This window comes from Carica papaya, mitochondrion, assembly GCF_054855325.1.
Source record: "Carica papaya mitochondrion, complete genome".
In the NCBI taxonomy this organism is placed as follows: domain Eukaryota; kingdom Viridiplantae; phylum Streptophyta; class Magnoliopsida; order Brassicales; family Caricaceae; genus Carica; species Carica papaya.
The window spans coordinates 269,620-290,000 of record NC_012116.1 but is presented as its reverse complement, the minus strand read 5'-3'; the positions used below and the strand labels follow the sequence as shown (position 1 = coordinate 290,000).

The following is a 20,381-nucleotide window of genomic DNA, read 5'->3' as shown; positions in this document are numbered from 1 at the left end:
GGGGGTTCTTCTTAAGAATAAAGAAGACAAATAGAAGAGAATTCATGTTCATGCTAACAGAAGAGCGGATCCAATACCAAGACGACTTCTTTCTCAGGAAGTGCAGCGAGTACTTGAGGAATTTTGGGATATCATTCCCCACGAGTGAGTTGCCAAGTGCCCCCTAGGAGGGCAGTCTACCACAAGATCGAGTTGGAGCCTGGAGCCAAACCCCCAACTCTTTATTAGACTGGGGCTAGGTTTAGCAGATGGCCCCCCAACTAGCATCTATTAGTTAAGGGGAAACTCTTTTTATAAGAAACTTCTCCTTCGCGGTCTATCTCGAAGCGTCTATAGTCAAAATCCCTATATTGGTAATGAAATCCTCCGTCTTCATGCATTTCCTTCGCGATTACAATAGATCTACAAGTGAAGCACTCCGCCACTCTCTGCAAAAGAATTAGTTGTCCTATATTCTTTCTTCTCTCGGCGTGACTTAACGTAACTAAGATTTAGGTTTTCAGATTGATTCCTGCTTAACCCCCTTTCCCTTCCCTCTACTCTGAGTGTTTTTGCTTTGAGTCATGGTAATCCTTATTTCAGTTTTAAAAAGAAAGAAGTCGGGTATTGGATCCGCTCTTCCGATGCGGTTTTTTGGTTGTTCTTCACTTACACAAGATCCTTATCTTTTTCCCCAATCCTCCATCGTTTTTAATTCCCCGAAGGAGTTCTTTTAAAGTGATTTCGGTAAAGGCGATCGAGTGAGTAAGAGCAGCCGGGATAAGCTACGGGCAGCTACATGCTAGGAAAAATATAGCGAGCTGCTTGGTTTCAGTCTTTGCATCCGGCGAAATGACTTCTCAACCCTACTACTTCCAAAAGAGTCGTCTTTCTTGACTTTCGCTGCAGTTTCATTCACTAGGGCTTTATCTTCAACTCCCTTCGCTTTCAATCTGGCTGGCTCCTTCTTTTTTGGGACCAACTTTAGATGAAAAAACATTCCCAATCGTCGCCTGTCAGCTTCGACTCCGCGATCGGAAACTGAAAGTGGCCAGATGTGCTTTTAAGTCAAAGTCAGTTACGGAGCTGCTGTCCTGAAGTCAGTGAGCGGAGACTGCGCTCTTTCCTTCTTTCCAACCCATACCCATCCTGTCCGTTGCAGCTGCGGTAGTTATCAAAAAGTAGCTAGGCGGGGTGAGAAGATTCAAAAGAGAAGGGCAGAGTAGTAGAAAAGGAGAGGAAAATCCATTCCATCTTAGCCTGATCCCGCGCCTGTTCGAAAGTACGTTGACGACCTGGATCCCCCTTTTAAATGACATAGGAAGCATCTGGCCGAGTAGCAGTCAGTAGGCGGAGAAGGAGTCAAAGGCGAATCTCTCTTTACCCCCCTCTTCAGTCAATGCTTTGGCCTTCGTCTCTTTTGCCCTTTTCTGTGACCAGTTTTCTATGTTAGCGCGGGGGGCTATGCCTTTACCCTATTTGAGAAAAAGACATTCCAGAGCCATAGCCATTCCGTGTAAGCTAAGGTAGTTATGTGCGTCTCAATAGCCTACTTGCCTTCAAGCTAGACCCCATTGGGGAAAAGCCCACTCCGTCCGTAAGACAAACTAAAGGAGGCTGACTTGACCAGGAAGCCAGTCCTGTATTAGTAAAAGAAACCTATCGCGCTGGGTCACCATTCCTTTCAGAGTAGCCTACAACCCATGATATGGTATATGGTCGGTCTCCAGCTAAGGCGCATTCTCCACATTCAAGGTAATCCCTAATTTAACATGACCATGACTTTTTTTTGGACTGACTTTGGAAGCAGACCTTTTCTCGGCTAGCTATTTTCGGTATTTGAAAAACATGGCTAAAGGACATTGAGATTTTGAAAACTATCCTTTCAATGTTGGTAGGTCGGTACTCAACTAAAGGATTTGGGGCTGACGAAGACAAAGACGTATTGAAATTCGGGATTTTTGATTACCACAGCACAGCGGACGTTGAATTGACTAAAGACTAAGGCCTATATTTCTCTTCAAAAAGAAGAAGGGGACAGAACCACGCCTTATGACGAAAGGGGAGAGTGAAACCTAGAACGATACCACTCCGAGAATGAGACATCCTGGACAGACGGCTGGCAAGAGTGAGACCTCTGAGAGATTTCCCTACTGGACTCCAATCCAATACTCTATTTTGAAGAGACCACTAAAAGAAAAGAGAAGAATGCGACCATCGAGTTTCTTCAACGAGCCCCACCCTGGGTCTTTCTTAGTGTAGTTGGTTCTCCCGTGGTAAGCTCTCTGACTACTGGCTTGGCTAGGCTGGTCTCCTATTAAACATGGTAAGCCCGACCCGTCACTCACTGAAACCCGGGAATCCTCCCTTTTTTTTTAGGAGTCAGAAGTCCTCTCTCGCCAGTCTCGGTCAATTGAATCTGACTGAGCTTGACAGGTTCCGACTTGCCTTTCCTATTCTTTTTTCTTATTATTGAACTGGTGTCTGAAAGACAACAAAAAGGTAGGGTAGGAAGAATCTCCTAAGAAAGGTCTCTTCTTCTTCTTTAATGGATGGGAACACATCGAATGAAAAGGATGTCGAATGAGTTGAAAGATGGCAAAAACCCAACTTCCTTGTGAGAAATTCAATCTGAACTTGATTGGCTCCATCACCGGAACCAGCTGCAGCCTCTCTAATCCAATTCCGTTCCACAGGAATGCCAAAACAATGATGATGGCCCGTTCTTCTTCTCAGAGACTACTTGAACTGCCCGATTGACCGATGGCTCTTTAATGGCTGATTTGCCTGACCTTCTCTCTTTCTTCAGAAGAAGCTAAAGGAGCCATCACTTCAAGTGAAGGCGGAAGAGAAGACTGGAAAGGCGAAGAGCTAAGATTCAGGTAATGAAATTATGGGAGAAAGGAGGAAAAGGTCAGGCTAGTAGCTAAAGGCTTTACTCAAACATATGTGATAGATTAGGAGGAAACCTTTGCCCCGGCAGCCAAGATGAAGTCTGTTCGTCTCCTGCTCTCTATTGCTGCGAATCGAGATTGGCCTCTGTTCCAATTAGATGTTAAAAATGCCTTCCTGAACGGGGACCCACAGGAAGAAGTTTACATAAGTCCTAAACCCCCTTGTGGTAAGGGGGATGAGAAAAAGGTTTGCAGACTGTTCAAGGGTGAAAGCAGTCTCCCCCGGCCTGGTCGGAAACTGAGGCCTGGTTTATCAATAATGATATGGACAAAAAATCCCGAAGGGAGAAAAACAAGAGCTCTTAAGGGCTCTATTTGAAAGGTACTGGGGACTCAATCAAAAGAGGATACCAGCAGAGTTCGACATCCATAGGATCCAATCCCACGAACTGATGACCTCATCTGCTCCTCGACCTAGAGGGGCGAAGTGGAGATCCCTTCCCTACGCGTACTCATGGAAGCTGAATTGGAAGAATCCGAGTGGAGTCGGTATGAACAGTTGAACCTGATCGAAGAAAGAAGGGAAGGGTGGCTTTTCGCTCCAGGCGACAAGATTAGAACCCATATAGACACTGTACCCACTAGTGCTGCGTCTGTCATCTGGACATCCAGCCCAATCAGCATCTGAATATGCACTAAGTTGATGAAGTTCATTTTTGCTTCTGTTAAGGCCAAAAGTGAGAGTATGCTTGAGATATCGAATAATACGCTTGACAGCAGCCCAGTGATCAACAGAAGGTGCTTGCATAAACTGACATACTTTGTTGACAGCAAAGGCTATGTCAGGTCTAGTGAAGGAGAGGTACTGAAGAGAACCAACAATGCTCCTGTACAGTGTGGGATTTTCAAAAGGTTCCCCTTGATGACGAGAGAGCTGTAAACCTGTAGCCATAGGAGACTTTTAGGGATTTGCACTTCCATAAACCATTTTTTTATCAAGTCATGGATGTATTTACTCTGACATAAGAAAAGACCCTCATCATCTCGCCATGCTTATACACCAAGAAAATAGTGCAAAGGAAGGAAAGCAACCTTAATAGCAAACTCAGTAGCAAGAGAAGCAATGAGGCCACGAATCGCTCCAGCATGAGAACCAATGAGGACGATGTCATCAACATATATAAGAACATAGAGGGTTTGAGAGTCAGAGTGCTGAATAAAGAGAGAGGACCTTGGAGCCCACAAAACCAAGGCTGTAAAGAAAATAGCTGAGATGCATATACCAGGCACGTGGAGCCTGCTTGAGACCATAGATTGCTTTACGAAGCAGACAAAGGGAGAATTTTGATCAACAAAGCCTTTGGGCTGCTTCATGTAGACCTCCTCCTCAAGGTCACCATGGTTGAAGGCGTTTTGTACATCTAGTTGATGCAGAGGCCAGCCACGAGAGACAGCAAGAGCAACTACCAGGCTCCATTCCAGGTAGTGGGTTTTACAACTGGACGGAAGGTCTCTTCATAGTCCAGGCCTTCTTCCTGACTGAAGCCTTGAGCACACAACCGTGCCCGATACCTCTCAAGAGAACCATCTGGTTTTTGTTTTATCCTTAACACCCATTTCCATGCTCAGTATCCAATATGCGTTATCATTACACCTTAATGCAATTCAGTATTAGACCGTGAAGGAATGAATTCAAGAGTGAACAGCTGCGGTGGAGATGAAGGAGGTGGATTAAGAGCCGGTTGGGATAGAACCGGAAGGGGGGCCAATAGGTAGAGGGAGGGGCCCCACTGGCGCAGCAGCAGTGGTGTCAGAGAAAGTCTCAAAGGGAAAAGCATTTTCATTAAAGACCACATGCCTGGATATGTACATTCTTCCTGATGGTAAATGCAAACATTTGTAACCCTAGTGCTGCCCACTATAGCCCATAAAAACACAAGAGAGAGAGAGAGTTTTTCACTCTCATCTATTACATGCATGGGACAGTATCTAACCAAACACAAATGTATAGGAACACATATTTATAGGCGGTTTTGCCGCCATACAAGACAAAACCAGCAGCCGACTATGATTATTTTATAATAATAAGAAATGCATTAATCTAACACTCCTCCTTAATGCATTTTTTGATTACTCCAAGCCAAGCATATTTCTTAATATCTCGAACTTTGTTCTTGGTAATGCTTTGGTGAAGATATCTGCGAGCTCTTTCTCTGTCTTGCAATATTTTAGCTCGATTTATCCTTTAGCAGTGACTTCTCGTAGGAAGTTATATTTCATCGTAATGTGTTTTGTCCAGCTGTGATACACAGGATTTTTTGTCATTGCGATTGCTGACTTGTTGTCACATAGAATTTCTGTAGCTTCCTTTTGTTGCTCGCCCATGTCCTCAAGTATTCTTCTGAGCCATATAGCTTGAGATGCGGATCCCGCTGCTGCTATGTACTCAGCTTCTGCAGATGATTGTGCCACAGAGTCTTCTTTCTTTGATGTCCATGAGAACACTCCAGAACCCAGTGTGAATGCATATCCTGAAGTACTCTTCATGTCATCCATTGATCCAGCCCAATCACTGCTTCGAATAAACATCCGACTAGCTTTGAGATAGAGTAAGCTCCCAATCAGACTTCTATAGATTGAAGCATCTGCCTTTGCGGATCCGTCTTCCTTTTGTAGTTTCTCGTTGTTGACGAGTGGAGTAGAAACTAACTTAGAGTTGTACATCTTGAATTTCGTTAGGAGGTTTTCTTTGTATTTCTTCTGTGATATGAATATACCTTCTTTTTCTTGACTTATTTCGATGCCAAGAAAATAGTGCATCAAGCCCAACTCAGTCATCTCGAATATCTTCATCATATCTTCTTTTAATTCTTGAACCATCTTTTCACTATTTCCTGTGTAGATGAGATCATCCACGTAAAGTGAAAGAATTCGAGTCTCGGTCTCACCTTGGGTCTTGATGTATAGTGTAGGCTCACTTTCGCTCCTCCTGAATCCTTGATCTGTAAAGTACCTGTTAATTCGACTGTACCATGCTCGCGGTGCTTGTTTGAGCCCATACAAGGCTTTCTTTAATTTGAAGACTTTCTCTTTTTTATCTTTTACCTCGAAGCCTTTTGCTTGCTCCACATAAATTTCTTCTTCTAAAAATCCATTCAAGAATGCTGACTTGACATCGAGCTGATAAATTTTCCATTTCTTCTGAGCTGCCAGGGCGATTAAAGCTCGAATTGTATCTAGTCGAGCAACTGGAGCAAATGTTTCATTGTAGTCAATCCCTGGTAGTTGTGAGTAGCCCTTAGCTACTAATCTAGCTTTGTGCTTCTGAATTGAACCATCAGAGTTCAGTTTTGTCTTGTAGATCCACTTAACTCCAATGATCTCTTTGTCCTTCGGATGATCCACTAGCTCCCAAGTCTTGTTCTTCTCGATCATTCTTATCTCTTTTTCCATTGCTTTTACCCAAACTTCTTGCTTTGCTGCTTCTTCAAAGCTTTCTGGTTCCAAGACTGTGAAGTTGCAGGACTCGTAAATTGATCTTAGTGACCCCACTCTTCTTGGTGGTCTTTCTGAAGAAGATTCCTCTAACGTTGAAGCTGATGGTTGAGAAGATCTTATTGACGATGGAGGTGTTGATGGCTGACTTGAAGGTGGGGAAGATCTTGGTGATGATGAAGGTGTTGACGATGGCTGATTAGTTTCACTATCTCCTGTATCCTCTGTTTGTTCTTGTCTTTGAATTGATGGCTGCAGTTCTTGTAAATAAATTGAGACTGATTTTCTCAACCTTTTTTTCATCCCAATTCCACGCAGCGTTCTCGTCGAACTCCACGTCTTGACTGATCATTAGTTTTTTTTTTCTTAGGTTGTACACTCGATAGCCTTTTGATTGAGTAAAATAACCCAAGAATCTTCCTTTTTAAGTTTTCTCAAATAGCTTGCCTCTTTTCTCACCTGGGATGTGAACATAGCATATGCAGCCAAAAACTCTAAGGTGTTTTGCTGAAGGCTTTCCTTCTTCTATTTTCTCTTGGACTGATTGAAGAGAAGAGGACAAGCAACCAACTGACATAGTTAATGGACGAGAAGCAGGCATGCCTAGTAAATAAGAGGAATAGAATGCGCAGTTAGGACAAAAAGGCGCAAACAACCTATTTGTACTAACAGGACCAGGACAGCAGCCTCTTGGCAGATAGGGCACTTTCTCTTCTTAGCGCCGGATCTACTTTCCTTTCTTCCCGGAAGACTAATACAATAGCCCTTCCTTGCTTGAAAAAGGAGAAGGCGGAAGAGGCACTTTTTCCAATATTCTAGGCACCTAACAGCCAGCAGGGGATTCAATAAGAGTGGATTCTGGGCATTTGGCATTTGTCCTGAGAACAGCTCCTTCTCTGCTCAGAGTAAAACAGGCAAAGTGCTAACCATGCTAACATGTGAATGTGCAGTTCCTTCTCTGTGCTGCTCGTGGGATATCGTAACTATTGATCATGTCTGCTGTCTCTAGCTAATAAGATCTTCCTTCTCATCGAAAGATGCGCATAATACCGTGTTTAAGGGAATTAGGTAACAAAGGACAAGGACCCATGGAGCGCTAACTAGTAAAGGGACCGGAACAGCCTATTATTGCAAAAAGGGCATTCTGTAAGACCGTAGTGAATCAGTTCCTGGGCTTATCCATGTGCAAACTGTTAGGAATCGATCTAGATGCTTTGACTAGTGGGATAACTTGAATAGTAAGGGCTATGCGCAATCAACACAAATCGGATTCTATTCTCGAACACCGCCTTTCGCACCTAAGACCGTATTCTCGTTAACTCCTGGGCAATCAGGTTAGGTTAATCCCGAAGAGCTTGCATTCGATGCTTCTGATTCAAGAATTCCTTCTAACAGGTCATCCTCAGAGTTTGGGTCTAAGCCTCGAAAGCCTTTGGCATCGTCACTTTCGGATCAAGATCCAGAATAGGCTTTTTCGCCCACCTCCTTCTATTCAGAGATATGGAACTCCAAGCCATCAACATGTTGCTGCTTGGGCACTTGGTTGAACCGGTATCTCAACAGCACTTGTCCTTCCCCATCTCCCATTGGTGCGCTGAAGACGGTTATTTATGTATCTTCGTCTTCTCCTCCTTCTGAGTCAAACAGATAAAAGATGTGAATGAAGATAGATTTTCGGAGGATTCATCAAGGTTTGCTCTGTGAAAAGAAATTGACCTCCTTCTTCTGACCCGGCCCCTTCTTCGTCTTCATCCCGGATAGGTGCTTTTCATTTTCATTTTTTAAAAACCGGTTGAGGTTCTGAAGGCTCCCCGAGTTCCGCTTTTCCGGTTTATCTTGCTTTTTCGGGAAGCTTTTCCACGGGTTGAGCGAGAGTCGAGGTGGGGAAGATCGGTTTTTCCTTCATCCCAGAATGCATATAAAATAGCATCTACAGTTAGTTGATTTTCTGTGCCCGGATGATCCGGAACTCTTATTGCTTCGTCTGGTTGTACCGGAACTCTTGTTTTCTCGCTTGACCTGCACCCGCTAACCGACAACTGAGTTTAGTCAGCTCAAAAGTCAGATGAATCCCCTTTCACAGAATCGTTAGGGTGTTAAACATAATCATTCGAACGTGCCGAAAATCTAGAATTGACTCTGATCCACTTACCCGAGTTGCCCTAAACCACTTACTGAAATGAAATGAACCGCTCGCCTACTGACCTGCCTAGCTGCCGAAAGCGGAAGCTGGAAGCTCCAAGCTACTTCAAAACTAGTCACGGCTGTACCCCCGTAAAGAGATTCTTTCTACGATTCCCCAGAGCCGGTACCAACTATCCGAAAGCCTTCTCTAAGCCATTTTAAAGGCTTCATAAGAAGGATTGGATTCCAACTAAGAAAGTGGAAGTCAGCGTCTATTCGTCCTTATGGCCCATAGTCTATACTATAGTCTACTATTTCATACTCTTTGGCTCAGGCAAGGACGCGGGTTCGTGTACGAAAGGAATCGGAATCAGAGTTTTCGGCATACAATATAAGAAAGCAGCGAGCGTAGTCAGACGGAGCGAGCCAGGTCTTACAGAACCACGGGTTGAATGAATGCTGCTCCCCAATCTAAATTGGAGGGCAGAAACCACTCCATTCTTTTTTGAATTAAGGTTTAGGAGAGCAGCCAGCCCTTCTTATATTATTAAGTCATTCTAATTAAGATTAAGGTGGAAGGATCTTCTTTTCCAAGGGAGGTAGTGCCTACGTGGCCTGGCCTAAGAACCGAATGGCAAGCGGAAAAGACTTCAGCCCCAGAGATGGACTTTGGACTTTACGCGAGATTGGTTCTAGATGCATCTGTCCTGGAAAGCGAGAGTGTCATCTATTCAAGCTATTTGCACAGGAAAGCACTTATCCGGTTAGGTGACTCAGGGTAAGGACGATCCTTGCGCAAAGGAGTGCTTTTCAGCATGGGCGAATGGACAAGGGGACTTTCCATCCAAATAATGAGTTCGGGCTTGGATCCAAATCTCTCATTCGGTCAAGCAAAGCTACTCAATCAATCTCATCTTATGCTTAAGGCACCCAGGATAAGTAAAGTAGTCCCATTAAGTGCCTTTAATTTGAATAGTAGGAAGAGGGAGGAAAACGCTTTGCTTCGACCTGACCTTAAAGTGGATGAGAACACGAGGTTAGTGAATCAAGCAAGTTGACGGAATCCAGCTCAGAGAGAAAGTCAAAAACACGACTGATAGAAAGAGTCAGAGCGAGAGCTCAATCATAGATAGGGAACCCCTTTCACAGAATCCTTAGATCCTCTCCCTAAGAGCAGAGCCACTTGACCAGAGAGATAGACGATGTTTCCACTGGTACCCCTTTCATTAATGCATTAATTTGACGTTGGGGCTAAACCTCTTTTTGTTTGGCCCATGAGGATACTTTCACTCTACTTGCTCTTGTTGCCTGCTCCTCCGTCTTCCGCTTGTCACGAAAGATTATGCCTTGAAGAATGAACGACTGATAGATCAAACTCCAGTGCTAGGAAACTTCCGATCAAGCGCTTCCTTTTTCTTAAGAAAATGGGAAAGAAAAGCACTTCTTCTTCTTCATGAATAGTTCTTTGATCATGTGATCGGATCTAGTCGATCAGATTTGAATCGGAGGTCTTGAACTCGAGTTTGTGAGAGACTCTTGCTGTCACCCTAGCTCTTTCATTTAATTGTTGCCCATTTCTTTCCCTCCGTGTAAGCGATCCGCCTTCTTCTTCTTTCTTTTTTACGAATTCGGCAAGCTAAAATCCTTTCTTCTCTTGAGTGATTGCTTTAGTTAAGCCTTCTTGACTAGTTTTGAGTCCCGATTTTCAGTCTTTGAATGATTTTTCGGGTCTTAGTACAATGGATTCCATAGGCTTTTCCCGTGCTCTTCCGAAAGAAGCATCTGGAAATGACTTGTCATGGGCTTATGCGATGAAGAATGATTTGCTCGGGATAAATTCTTGTGCTTATGCTTATGTGGATAGGTCGCTCAATTTGCAAGACTAGAGAAGGGGATTTTCCTACAAAAGATGAAAAGTTAAAAAAATGGGATGACTTGTTTACTTCCTTTGAGCCTCATATACACCGTCACCCCTTTTTCGACTGCTAAAGATTTCAAAAGTCATCTTGATTCTCAGGATGATTCTCCACCTTTCTATCAGTTGCAACATGAAGAACATGCCTTAGCTTTTGGGTCAAATAAAGAAAGAAGTGTGCTATACTATTTATTACCGAAGGCTTAGGCTTCTATAGGACCAGCTGAACATGCTTCGGGACATCGACCCTATGGTCAGAATCTGAAATCTGGAAGCTCTGCTGGTGCATCAGGCGAACGAGACATGTCCAAGATCGCCACTATTGCAAGAAGCCGGGTCACATGATTGCAGACTCTCGCAAGCGGCAGAATGCAAACTCTCGTCGACAGTCAGACACAGCTCATCTTGCTGCTCCCCCGGAGACGCCTACTAAATCGGAAACTTACCAATCCCCTGACTCCATAGGGCCTCTGAAGCATTACTTCTATGATCTTAGGAGCACTCCCACGCCCGAAACTTCGAGTTTGACCCACTCCAGCAGATTCAGAGGTTGAATCCGTCTTGTCATATCTCTTCCTCCTCTGCTACAGGTATTTGCTCCCCCTTACGCAACCAACATAGGGGGCTGCTTACTTTCTTCGGGTGCATTGAAGAATATGACTGGTGATTCTTCACTTCTTTCTTCTCTTCGTTCTCTATAAAAGTTCCTTATTGTTTAAACTGCAAACTCCGAACAATTACCTCTAACTAGTCTTGGTACTCTCTCTCGTTATCATCGAATATGTTCTGCTCTTTTTCATCTTCCCGCTCTTAGTGAATCTTCTTTCCGGCTTGAAAAAAAATGCTTATATTCACTTCTCTCCTACCTCCTGTCTTGTAGAGGATCATGCGAGAGGCCTTATGGAGTCAGGGATGGGGAAGGACCGTAGAGTTTTCAAGCTCTCTTTTTTGGAGAAACTTCGTTTACCTCAGTCTTTTGCCTTTTCTGCTATGTCTGGTGTTCTTTCCTCTACTCCCCTTTTTGTGGCATCGTAGATTAGGACATGTCTCCAGCCCAAGACTTAGATATTTTCTTTCTACTGGAATGTTGGGGTCTGTACCTAACATTAATCTTTCTACTTGTATGGGTTGCAAGCAGGGAAAAGACTCGGCCCTTCCTTTATTAAGGACGCTCTTTCTACTTCTCCTTTTGATCTTGTGTCCGAAGCCCATCCTGCCTCTCTGTTATCGAAAGGAGGATCATCCGTATATGTCATTTTTGACAGAACAATGAACAAATTGACTAAAAAAAAGGGTTTCCGTTCTTCTTCTTGAGGTGAATATCTCTCCGCTGCCTTCCGAACTCTGCTTGCTTCAACTCACTTCACTTACAAAGCGCTTTCCCAACGATCCTGCCCCCAACTGACGCTGAGAAGCACCCTCCATCCACTTTCCCTTTTCCGTGTGCCCCAAAGCCCTTAGCCTGGTTTATGAGCCCCTTTCCAATTCCCTCACTCAATCTCATGAGGAGCAAGCCCAGCGGGCCCTGCCTTACCCTGTCCCCAGACAGCCAGCCCTCACCAGGCTGCTGGCATTGCTAAATGCTCCGACACGAAGCAAGCTCTCCCGAATACGACAGATGCGGAAGTGGCTAAAAAAGTCGAAGGAAGAAAGTGGTTGGGCAACTGTATGCACGAGGGTACATTAGTCTTCTGGAAATTGGCAACATTGACAGAAAGGGGAAGAAAGCGAACACCAACACACACTTTTTTAGGTTTAGCTTAAAGTAAGTAGTCGGCCTAACCTTCGGTTCCCGTAACTCAGTTTTTCTTTCTGACTTTTTATGTACTTTAGACTTTTATACTTTTTTTGAAGTGTGGGGCAAAGGGCGCCCTCTACTTCTACTTTTAACTAAACGCGAACAGCCGGCATTGCAAGCAAATAGAGAGCCCACGCCCGTTTGAGTCGTTGCGAGCCGGAAAGCGTACCGGCAGTTTGAGTCGCGAAAGGGCCGCTTGCTTTTTCTTATTTTCTTTATATAAGAAAGAATATATATATAATTCTAATAACATTCTATATCTATCTATAAACAATTAGAAAAGCATTTTCTTCTAATTGTTCATTCCTGGGAAGAGGAAGAAGCAGATAGAGCAAAGGCCTCCCCTTTCCGTCCGCTCTTCCCGAAGTGAGCAAATTGCATGTAGAGATCCGTAGGGGCTTATAGTTTAATTGGTTGAAACGTACCGCTCATAACGGTTATATTGTAGGTTCGAGCCCTACTAAGCCTACCACCCCTTCTCTTCACCCGATATAAGGCAGTCGAAGTCCCCGCCACCCTGCAGATCTCAATGACGCGACGGCACCTGGAACCACACTGCTGCCGCTGCCCTTCGGGCACGCCTCCTACGCTTACCACTCACCTACGCTCTTGCAGCATGCCCCCTTCGGGAAAGACGGCTTTCGTAATACGCAAAGCAGCTGAGCGATAGCTCTTCGATCGCTATATTCTCGCGATGGCGAAGGATCGAAGATCTTCGCGAGACGGCCCATGAATCTCGAGAATCGAGCATGGGGCTTGAAGACCCTACCGCATTCCGGCCCCGGGGCCGGAAATAGGTCCTTTCTCTCTTCTCTTTGACCTTTGAGTGGTGAGTTTACTTTTGATTTAGGTAGGTACCTCTTGGATTCGGAGTTTGCTTCAACATCTGCCACACGTGAGATCCTGATCGTCTTTCTCCCAGTGTTGTGGCCTGCTGGGGGAAGGAAGGAAAGGGGCTTTCCTTCCAGGGCCGGAAAAGGTCAAACTCTGGGCCTGGGCGGGCTGCCAGGTTTCGCCTACGCTACGGTTTCACAAGATTGAACCCTTTTTGTTCAACCGAAGTTAAGGAGTTCCAGAGCACGAGGGAATGGGCTTTCATTCCCGGGGCCGCCTCGTCTATGTATTCGGCGCCCCCCCCCGATTGCTTTAAGATGCGCACGCGATACGAGAAAGGGCCCCTGGGAGGAACCAATGAAAAGCCAGGGTAGAGCCTCGGAGCCGGCCCAAGCGAAGATCGGCACTCGAAGGCTTGAGAAGCAGCCCGCAAAAGGGAAAGCCGTGAAGACGGCAGACTCGCCAGTCAGGCACACCGTGAGGCTGACTACAGCAGACGGGGAGGTTACAATTCCTGTTTTCCTCTGTCCATTTCCGGGAATAAATGTAGGAAGTGCAGACGGTGGATCAGGTGTGAACATTCAACCAAAGGCGTCTTGGGGATCGGCAATAGCTAAGCATTGCGGCCATCACAGTTCAAGCTACGTATGGCTGGCGTACAACCTACGGGCTTAGCCGCCAAAAAACGAAGGATGCCTGGTTTGGTACCTTTAGTCCAATCTTAGACAAAGAGCAAGGAGGCGATTTGTTCGCTGAGCGATTCAGCTAGCCAAACCGCACTAATGCAATTCATTCGCCCTACTATCCTACAGAGCAATTCAAACTCTTAGTAAGAGCTAGGGCGACTCATTCTATTCTCTCTGAGGTCAGGTAGGTGAAGCGTGACGCTTAGGGGGGCGCGTCAAATCGCTGAAAGGCCTTGGTGATTTGAAGATTTGGTAATCTGAAGATAGAAAACCACAATGATTCCAAACTGAACTTCAATAGTCTCGTATCCATGCTGCCCCGACTCCAAACTCGATGTTTGTTAACTAAGCGGGACATTCCCAAACTCTTTCTTATCAAAGCCCTTTCTCGTTCCCTTGTACAGCCTTTACCAGGCTGTTTTCATTATGTGTTCTGTTCTTTTCGGTGTCTAGGGAGGTTAGAAGTGAGTTAAGCCAATGCGTACAAATAGACAGACCAGGTTCATCCTTTTATGTTGAGGTCAGTGCAAGTCTGTCTATGATGTTGAGTCTAGGTGGTGTTGAAGCTGGCTTATTCATGCTAGTCATCTTAGAGCTATGAGTCAAAACAATGTTCACCAACTCTTCCATAGTCAGATTGTTCATATATCGACAAAGCTTTTAAAAGATTCGTTTTTTTTGTTATATTCAAGTCTTTTGTCTCCTCCCAAGTTAGCATTACCGAGCGGGCGATCCCTATCTTGTTTATCCAGCTAGCTTTTCTCCGTGGTACTGAAATTCTATTTGTTTTCGCTCCTCTGGCAAATCATGATGTGCGCATGCTGGCTACTCTGCTTTAGTAGTGCGTTAACTAGTAGTCCACTACTGATTAAGGATTTGGTACTTACACCTGTCTTACTAACTATAAGCCTTTGGAAAAAAGAGAGATATATATATGAGAGTATATTCCTTTTGTTTACAACTTTCTCAAAGACTCCGTTACTTGGGAAGTCCCGAGACCGGGGTCAAGCTACAACCTGTGGATCGTCAAAAAGGTAGTTTTCCTGCTTGCAGAAAGCCCTTTTCGACAATCTGCTTCATGAATGTTAGGGATTAATAAGAAAAGCGGATGTACTATTTCAGCAGATCATAAGCGAGCCTGCTTGTTGCTAGCCTTGCAATCATTCATCAACTTCAAGGCGAGTTCGAAAGCTTGACAATTGACTTTGGAGAGCCCTTCTTGGACTTAGCTCTTCCATAAAAGCAGAGTAGACAATATGTCTAGTAGTCTACTAGGAGCAAAGAGGAGCTCGCCAAGCGGAGGAGCCGGGTTCAACTATTTAACTAGTCCGGAGAAATGTCCCTATGCTATGTTCCTTTCTCGAGGCAAGTCTGCTATCTTCGCCTCGTTGTCTGCCTTTACTTAGTCTTTCTTTCCTTGAAAAGAGAAAAGAAAGCCTTCCCTTCATCGGAAAGATCACAAACAATTAATCCACTGAGGGACTTTCACGAGAAGGCTATTTTCTTTGCGTTTAATGGCATCTTTCTTTTCCGGAAAACTATACGAACAGTCCTCTCCATTGCTCTAGGCCAAGGCTGGCAAATCAAACCACTTTATGTTCACAACACCTTTCACTTACAACATGAATGAAAAGGAATGAGGTGCGCGCGGCAGACGGGAATAACAAGAGCTTAACAAGTTCCTTCCCCACCAAACGACCTCCCACACCGTGACTGGAAGAACCAATAACCTTTTAGATGACTCTTTCCCAGTTCAAAGCAGAGATGGGACTACTTTTATTGCAAGCAAACCGATAAACCGTCCAATTCAGTTAGTGTCAATGACCTTCCACGGAGCTTATAACTAACCCGTTCCTCACCCTACTTCAAGGACACGAGCATGCTTACCGTACCTTACCCTTTCTTGTCTTGCCGCTGTCTCGGCTCCGGGCTGGCTGTCAGACTCTATCCGACTCCTCGAGTGAGGTCTCAAGGCTCTTCGGACTCTTATTCGGTATCTTATCTACAAAAAAAAGCCGAGGTCCTTTCCCCGATTCTTCCACGCCAAGGCGGATAGAGTATAAAACAAAAGGATGAGGTCCATATAAAAGAAAGGTTTCTTTATGTTCATTCGCTCTTCTCTTCTCGCGTAGCGGCATACCGGAAAAAAAGAGAGAATGTTCAGCCATGAGTGACTGCCCTCCAACTTGTAGAACTCATTTCGAAAGCTTACCCACAGTGGAGAGCGATGCCGAAAGGTACGATTGGCCATAGTAGTAGTATCAGAAGGGAATTTCCTTCTTTCGGGAACACCGGACGTCAGACTGAAAACTTTATGAAATGCTCTACCTAACGGTCGACTGTGGTAGAACCCTTTTGGAAACCCAACGTAGAGAAGAGAGAAAGAGATGGAATCAAAGTCCAATCCGGATTCCCCCCCGAGAAGGAAGGGGAGGTAGCAGCAAGCCTTACGTTAAGCAAGAAGAAGGAAAGGACGGTTAGCTCTTCTTTCCTGTAAGTGAATGAGGTAGGAAAACGTATGCTTTTCTCGGAGATAGCCGGGTGTGAAGAAAGACATTGAATCGAAAAAAGTATGTTTGAAGGACCCACGGGGCGGTCACTCTTACTTAAATAGCTTCCTTCCCCAGATTCTTTTGCCTACTCATTGACCAGTGACTTCGGCATCGAGACACTGACTCCCAGATCAGCTAACCACTCTTTGTCAGGCAGAGCGACTTTCCAATCCCCAATGACAAGATCGTCACCAGTGGGGGCTATGAGTTGAACTAGACCTGTAATCAAAACAGTTGACATGGGTTCACTCCTCTTTCTTTTTAAGGGACTATCCCACATTGAATCTAAACTGGCAATGCGCATTGACTCATTCTATCTCTCTTTTACCTTTTTGAGATTAGGCCCATCTATTAGCTTATTACCATCTTTGAGTCATAGCGAGACGGCTCTATCTCTTTTAACAAGTAAAGCAGTAAGTACAGTTGTAACAAGAATTGCTGTTGAGCTGGGACCAAGAAAGAGAAGCGATTCGGAGAGATCTTTGAACAGCAGAAAAGACGGATCTGAGAACATAGCCATAGTATAGTTACGGTTTCAGGGCTTAGAGAGACCGGAGTAGGTAATTAGTCGAAGCAAGGAAAGGAGGCTTCTGGTTCGGCTGGCTGGTCTCAAGGTCTGCAGATGCTTTCGGGAAGAAGAGGCCGAGGTCTAACTATACGCTCTATATGATATGCGTAGACATCGACAATGAACATTGCCTTACCTTAAGAGATCGAAATCACTACTGATTTAGGTACATTCTTCTGGCAAGAAGTGATATACAAACCCTCCCACCGGACACCCTTTAGGCTCGATTCGATGCCAAAGGAGGGCCCTTTATTGCCCTACTGTTCTGGTTGAACTAGGCTTTTGGCTGAACTACCACCTTCTTCCAGTAGTCTTAGCTTACTGTCTGCTTCCTGCCTGATCGGTGCTGACTGACTGTTCTTGCTTGTCTTGGGCCTGCACTTCAATTCCATTTCGAAAGAAGCAATCGGCTTAAGCCAATCGACGTAAAAGAACGAAGGATAGCTTTTCCTTTCGGGTAGACTTACCAAGCAAGGGATGGCAATAACTAAAACTTCGATACCTAAATGAAATTCACCAGACCGAACCAATCTCATTCTTTTTTTCATTACTGCAACGCGCCAACCGAAGCAGTGCTAAAACGCTCCTCCGTAATGCTTTATCTAAAATTGACTTCCAAATTTCTAAATCTCAGTAATTTCTTACATCGCTTGCTATGCGACTATAATTAGTTGATAGCGGAACTCAGCCGGGACAGCAGATATGAAAAAGAAAGAAGCGACGTACTCCTACCGCTCCGTGGGCTTCTCTTGCTTTAGCGCAAAAGAACGGCGGATATCGCACTTTAGCTAGAACTTTCATGGCTTACCATCACTGGGGCGTTCGCTAAGGTCTCCTTGATTTTCGCAAAGGCTTGTCGATGGACCTCTTCCCTTCCCATTTGTACTCCACCTTTTTCTTTAGCAATTCCATAAGAGGAGCCGATAAGGCTGCTAACCCTGGTAAGAACCTTCAGCAAAGGTTGGAAACCCAGGCTCTCTTCCGTCAACAGATGAGTATGAACTTTATGCATAGCTTCATATATAGGCAACATTTGAACTTCTTTTTTCGATTTGGCTTTCCAAGTGCTTGGCCAGGGTTGCTTGATGTGGCTTTCGAGGCCCTATGTCATTCTTGGGGGAGTCCAGTCATCTCAGCATTGGACTTGACCGAACGAATAATTGATTCGCGTAGTACGTAGTCCCAGTCTCACTTGGATCGCTTCGAACAAGATGGTTCACTTCTTTGATTCGTGGATTCGTTCCTCCCCTGGCGGAAAAGAAACTACTCCTTGCCCAAACAAAGCCCAATCCTACCCTTCCCGCCGTAGACGCAACCCGGTCCGCTTCGAGATCAGTTCAATCAGCGGCTAAGTCCGCTTAAGTACTCACTTCCGCGGAGCGGTAAGCATGCGAGTCAATTAGCCCCTTGACCACTTCTGTCTCTGAACTCACTTATCAAGTCTGACCTTTTCCCCGAGATCGGTTCATCACTCGCAAATCGGCCAGTCAGCGGTTTAGTCAACGAAAAGCAAGTACAATACAAGTACGAAAGGAGCTAACCAACCAAGCTCGGACGGCGTAGAAGAGAAAAAGTCTAGGATTGAGATCTGAGCAGGAATTTCTCCCAGGTGAGTAGCTGCGTTTTAGGGTGGAAATTGGTTGCTTGGTCGAGCAGCTGCCCTTGGCAAGGAAGGAAAGGTCTTCCATAGCATCTGGGGCCGAGGCCCTGTTCTGCTTACTACAATTAGTGTAGCACCTTTCTTTTTAGGGCTGACTTCGGAGAGTACCGCTGCTATTGTTTGAGTATAATCCTGGTATCTTTCTATAATCGTCTTTGTGGCTCCTGTTGCTGCAGAGCCTCTGTGCTGTTGCTTTTACCCAGCCGGGTAACGAGTCCTTGAATATTCTCAGGTTCTTCCGATTTTCGACAAAAAAACCAGCTAAGTTCTTTTTTTCTTCCTCCAGTAGGTAAGGCAATAAGTTTTGCAAAGTCCAATAGACATTCTTAGTAGCATGCCCGTGGTACCTGTGGAATCAACTGTATGCGTTTGGGTGAAAGTTCGTGGGTTTGGTGTAGTGAAAGAGAACAAGTAGCTTCAGTTACTGAACAGGGCAAGCATACCTAGGAAATCGAGATTGGGATCCCATTGATCCAGCGGAAGCAACGGCTAGGGCATGGACAATAACAGATCCTTTTCAATATCCGGGCTCCGGAGGTTCCTCGTAGCCGCAGAAGCTACGACATGGGCATAGCTAGGTGCTGGCTCAAGTACTGGTGAAAGTACCTGAACCAGTGGTGACATCGGCAGGAGAGGCTCCAGCACTGGTAGGTAAGGGCGAAGTCATCACAAGTGGTTGACTGGGCCTAGGAACGACCATCGGTCGGGGCCCGCGAGCTTTTAAGGCAAATTCATCGTTTTTCGCTCGTCTTTCATGCATGCCTGTATGAATTGCAGAAGTCATTGTGTTTTGGCGGTGGAGAAGTACAGAAGTGAACAGTGTGTTAGTATTTAGTTGTTCGAAGCGTTGTTGACAAGACTTACTCAACTCGCTGCCCTCACCTGCTAACCGCACTATACACATGCGGCTGATGTACGTATGTGGCCCTCGCGTCGATCTTACCCGCTGCCTGTCCGTGCGCAGGTCGACTCACAAGAAATGCAGCTAGCTCGCCAACTAACTGTTCATCTTTGAGCTTGTTGGCTGACTCTTGCTTCATTGTTATTTAGACACTACCTGAATTGACTTACTTGGTAGCCTACGTGAGTATCCGGATGGATAGAGACTAATCCCTTTCTACATACATAGCCCCACCCCCAGATACATACTTTTTCTCCTTTCTCCCATAAAGCTTCCTTTCTTGAATCTTAGCTCTTTTCTTTCTTATTTATTCTGACAACTATCACTTTCTAAACCCGGCCGGCTTTAATAAACCGAGACATATCTGGGTAGTACGCCTGGAACAAAAAGGTTCGTCGTACAATTTCGGCGATTACAAAAATAAAGGAGTATATCCCTCTCCCTTAGTGTCTTTCCACTTCCGTCGTTCAGGAAGAAACACTTCGCCTAATTTTTTTTAATCTCGGCCCTCCCCACTAAAAAATGACGTTACGACCATTGAACAAACTTGGTTGACGAACATGATTTATGCGCCGCTAATGTAGCGGCTTGTCGAGCATTTGACAAACTCACACCATCCATTTCAAATGGGATTTGTCCCGTGGACACACGAGCAATCCAACCCGTAGGATTTCCTTTTCCTCTTCCCATTCTGACTTCTGTAGGTTTCCCGGTAATAGGGAGATCTGCGAGAACTCTTACCCATATCTTACCATTTCTTCGGAATTGTCCGCTCATAGCACGATGGAATTGTCCGATTGTAGCCCGACGCGCTGCTTCAATGGCTCGATATGAAAGACGACCAGCTTTACAACTTTGAGTGCCATATCTTCCAAAACCAAGTTTTGTACCGTCCGGTTTGCAACCCCTACTACATCTGCCTTTACGATATTTACTATATTTCGTACGTTTCGGATATAGCACGTCCCTTTTTGT

The 20,381-nt window shown here is 45.1% G+C and overlaps 2 protein-coding genes and 1 non-coding gene across 3 annotated transcripts in view, besides 1 other annotated feature; 2 read left to right on the top strand and 1 right to left on the bottom strand.

Annotated features, from left to right (window-relative positions):
• atp4 (ATPase subunit 4) overlaps window positions 1–15 on the top strand; it is a 579-nt gene extending 564 nt beyond the window's left edge. Inside the window, exon 1 of the mRNA in view lies at window positions 1–15. This exon is cut by the window's left edge and continues 564 nt beyond it. Within this exon, the coding sequence (YP_002608207.1) occupies window positions 1–15 (15 nt within the window).
• Window positions 16–12,600: 12,585 nt separating this feature from the next.
• trnI(LAU) lies at window positions 12,601–12,681 on the top strand. Its single transcript has one exon. It is a non-coding gene; the product is annotated as a tRNA-Ile (tRNA).
• A 4,530-nt stretch (window positions 12,682–17,211) lies between these two features.
• Window positions 17,212–17,318: an inverted repeat.
• A 2,616-nt stretch (window positions 17,319–19,934) lies between these two features.
• Window positions 19,935–20,369, bottom strand: rpl16 (ribosomal protein L16). The gene has a single exon. It carries the CDS (start codon window positions 20,367–20,369, stop codon window positions 19,935–19,937), a length of 435 nt encoding a protein of 144 aa, YP_002608206.1.
• Window positions 20,370–20,381: the final 12 nt, after the last annotated feature.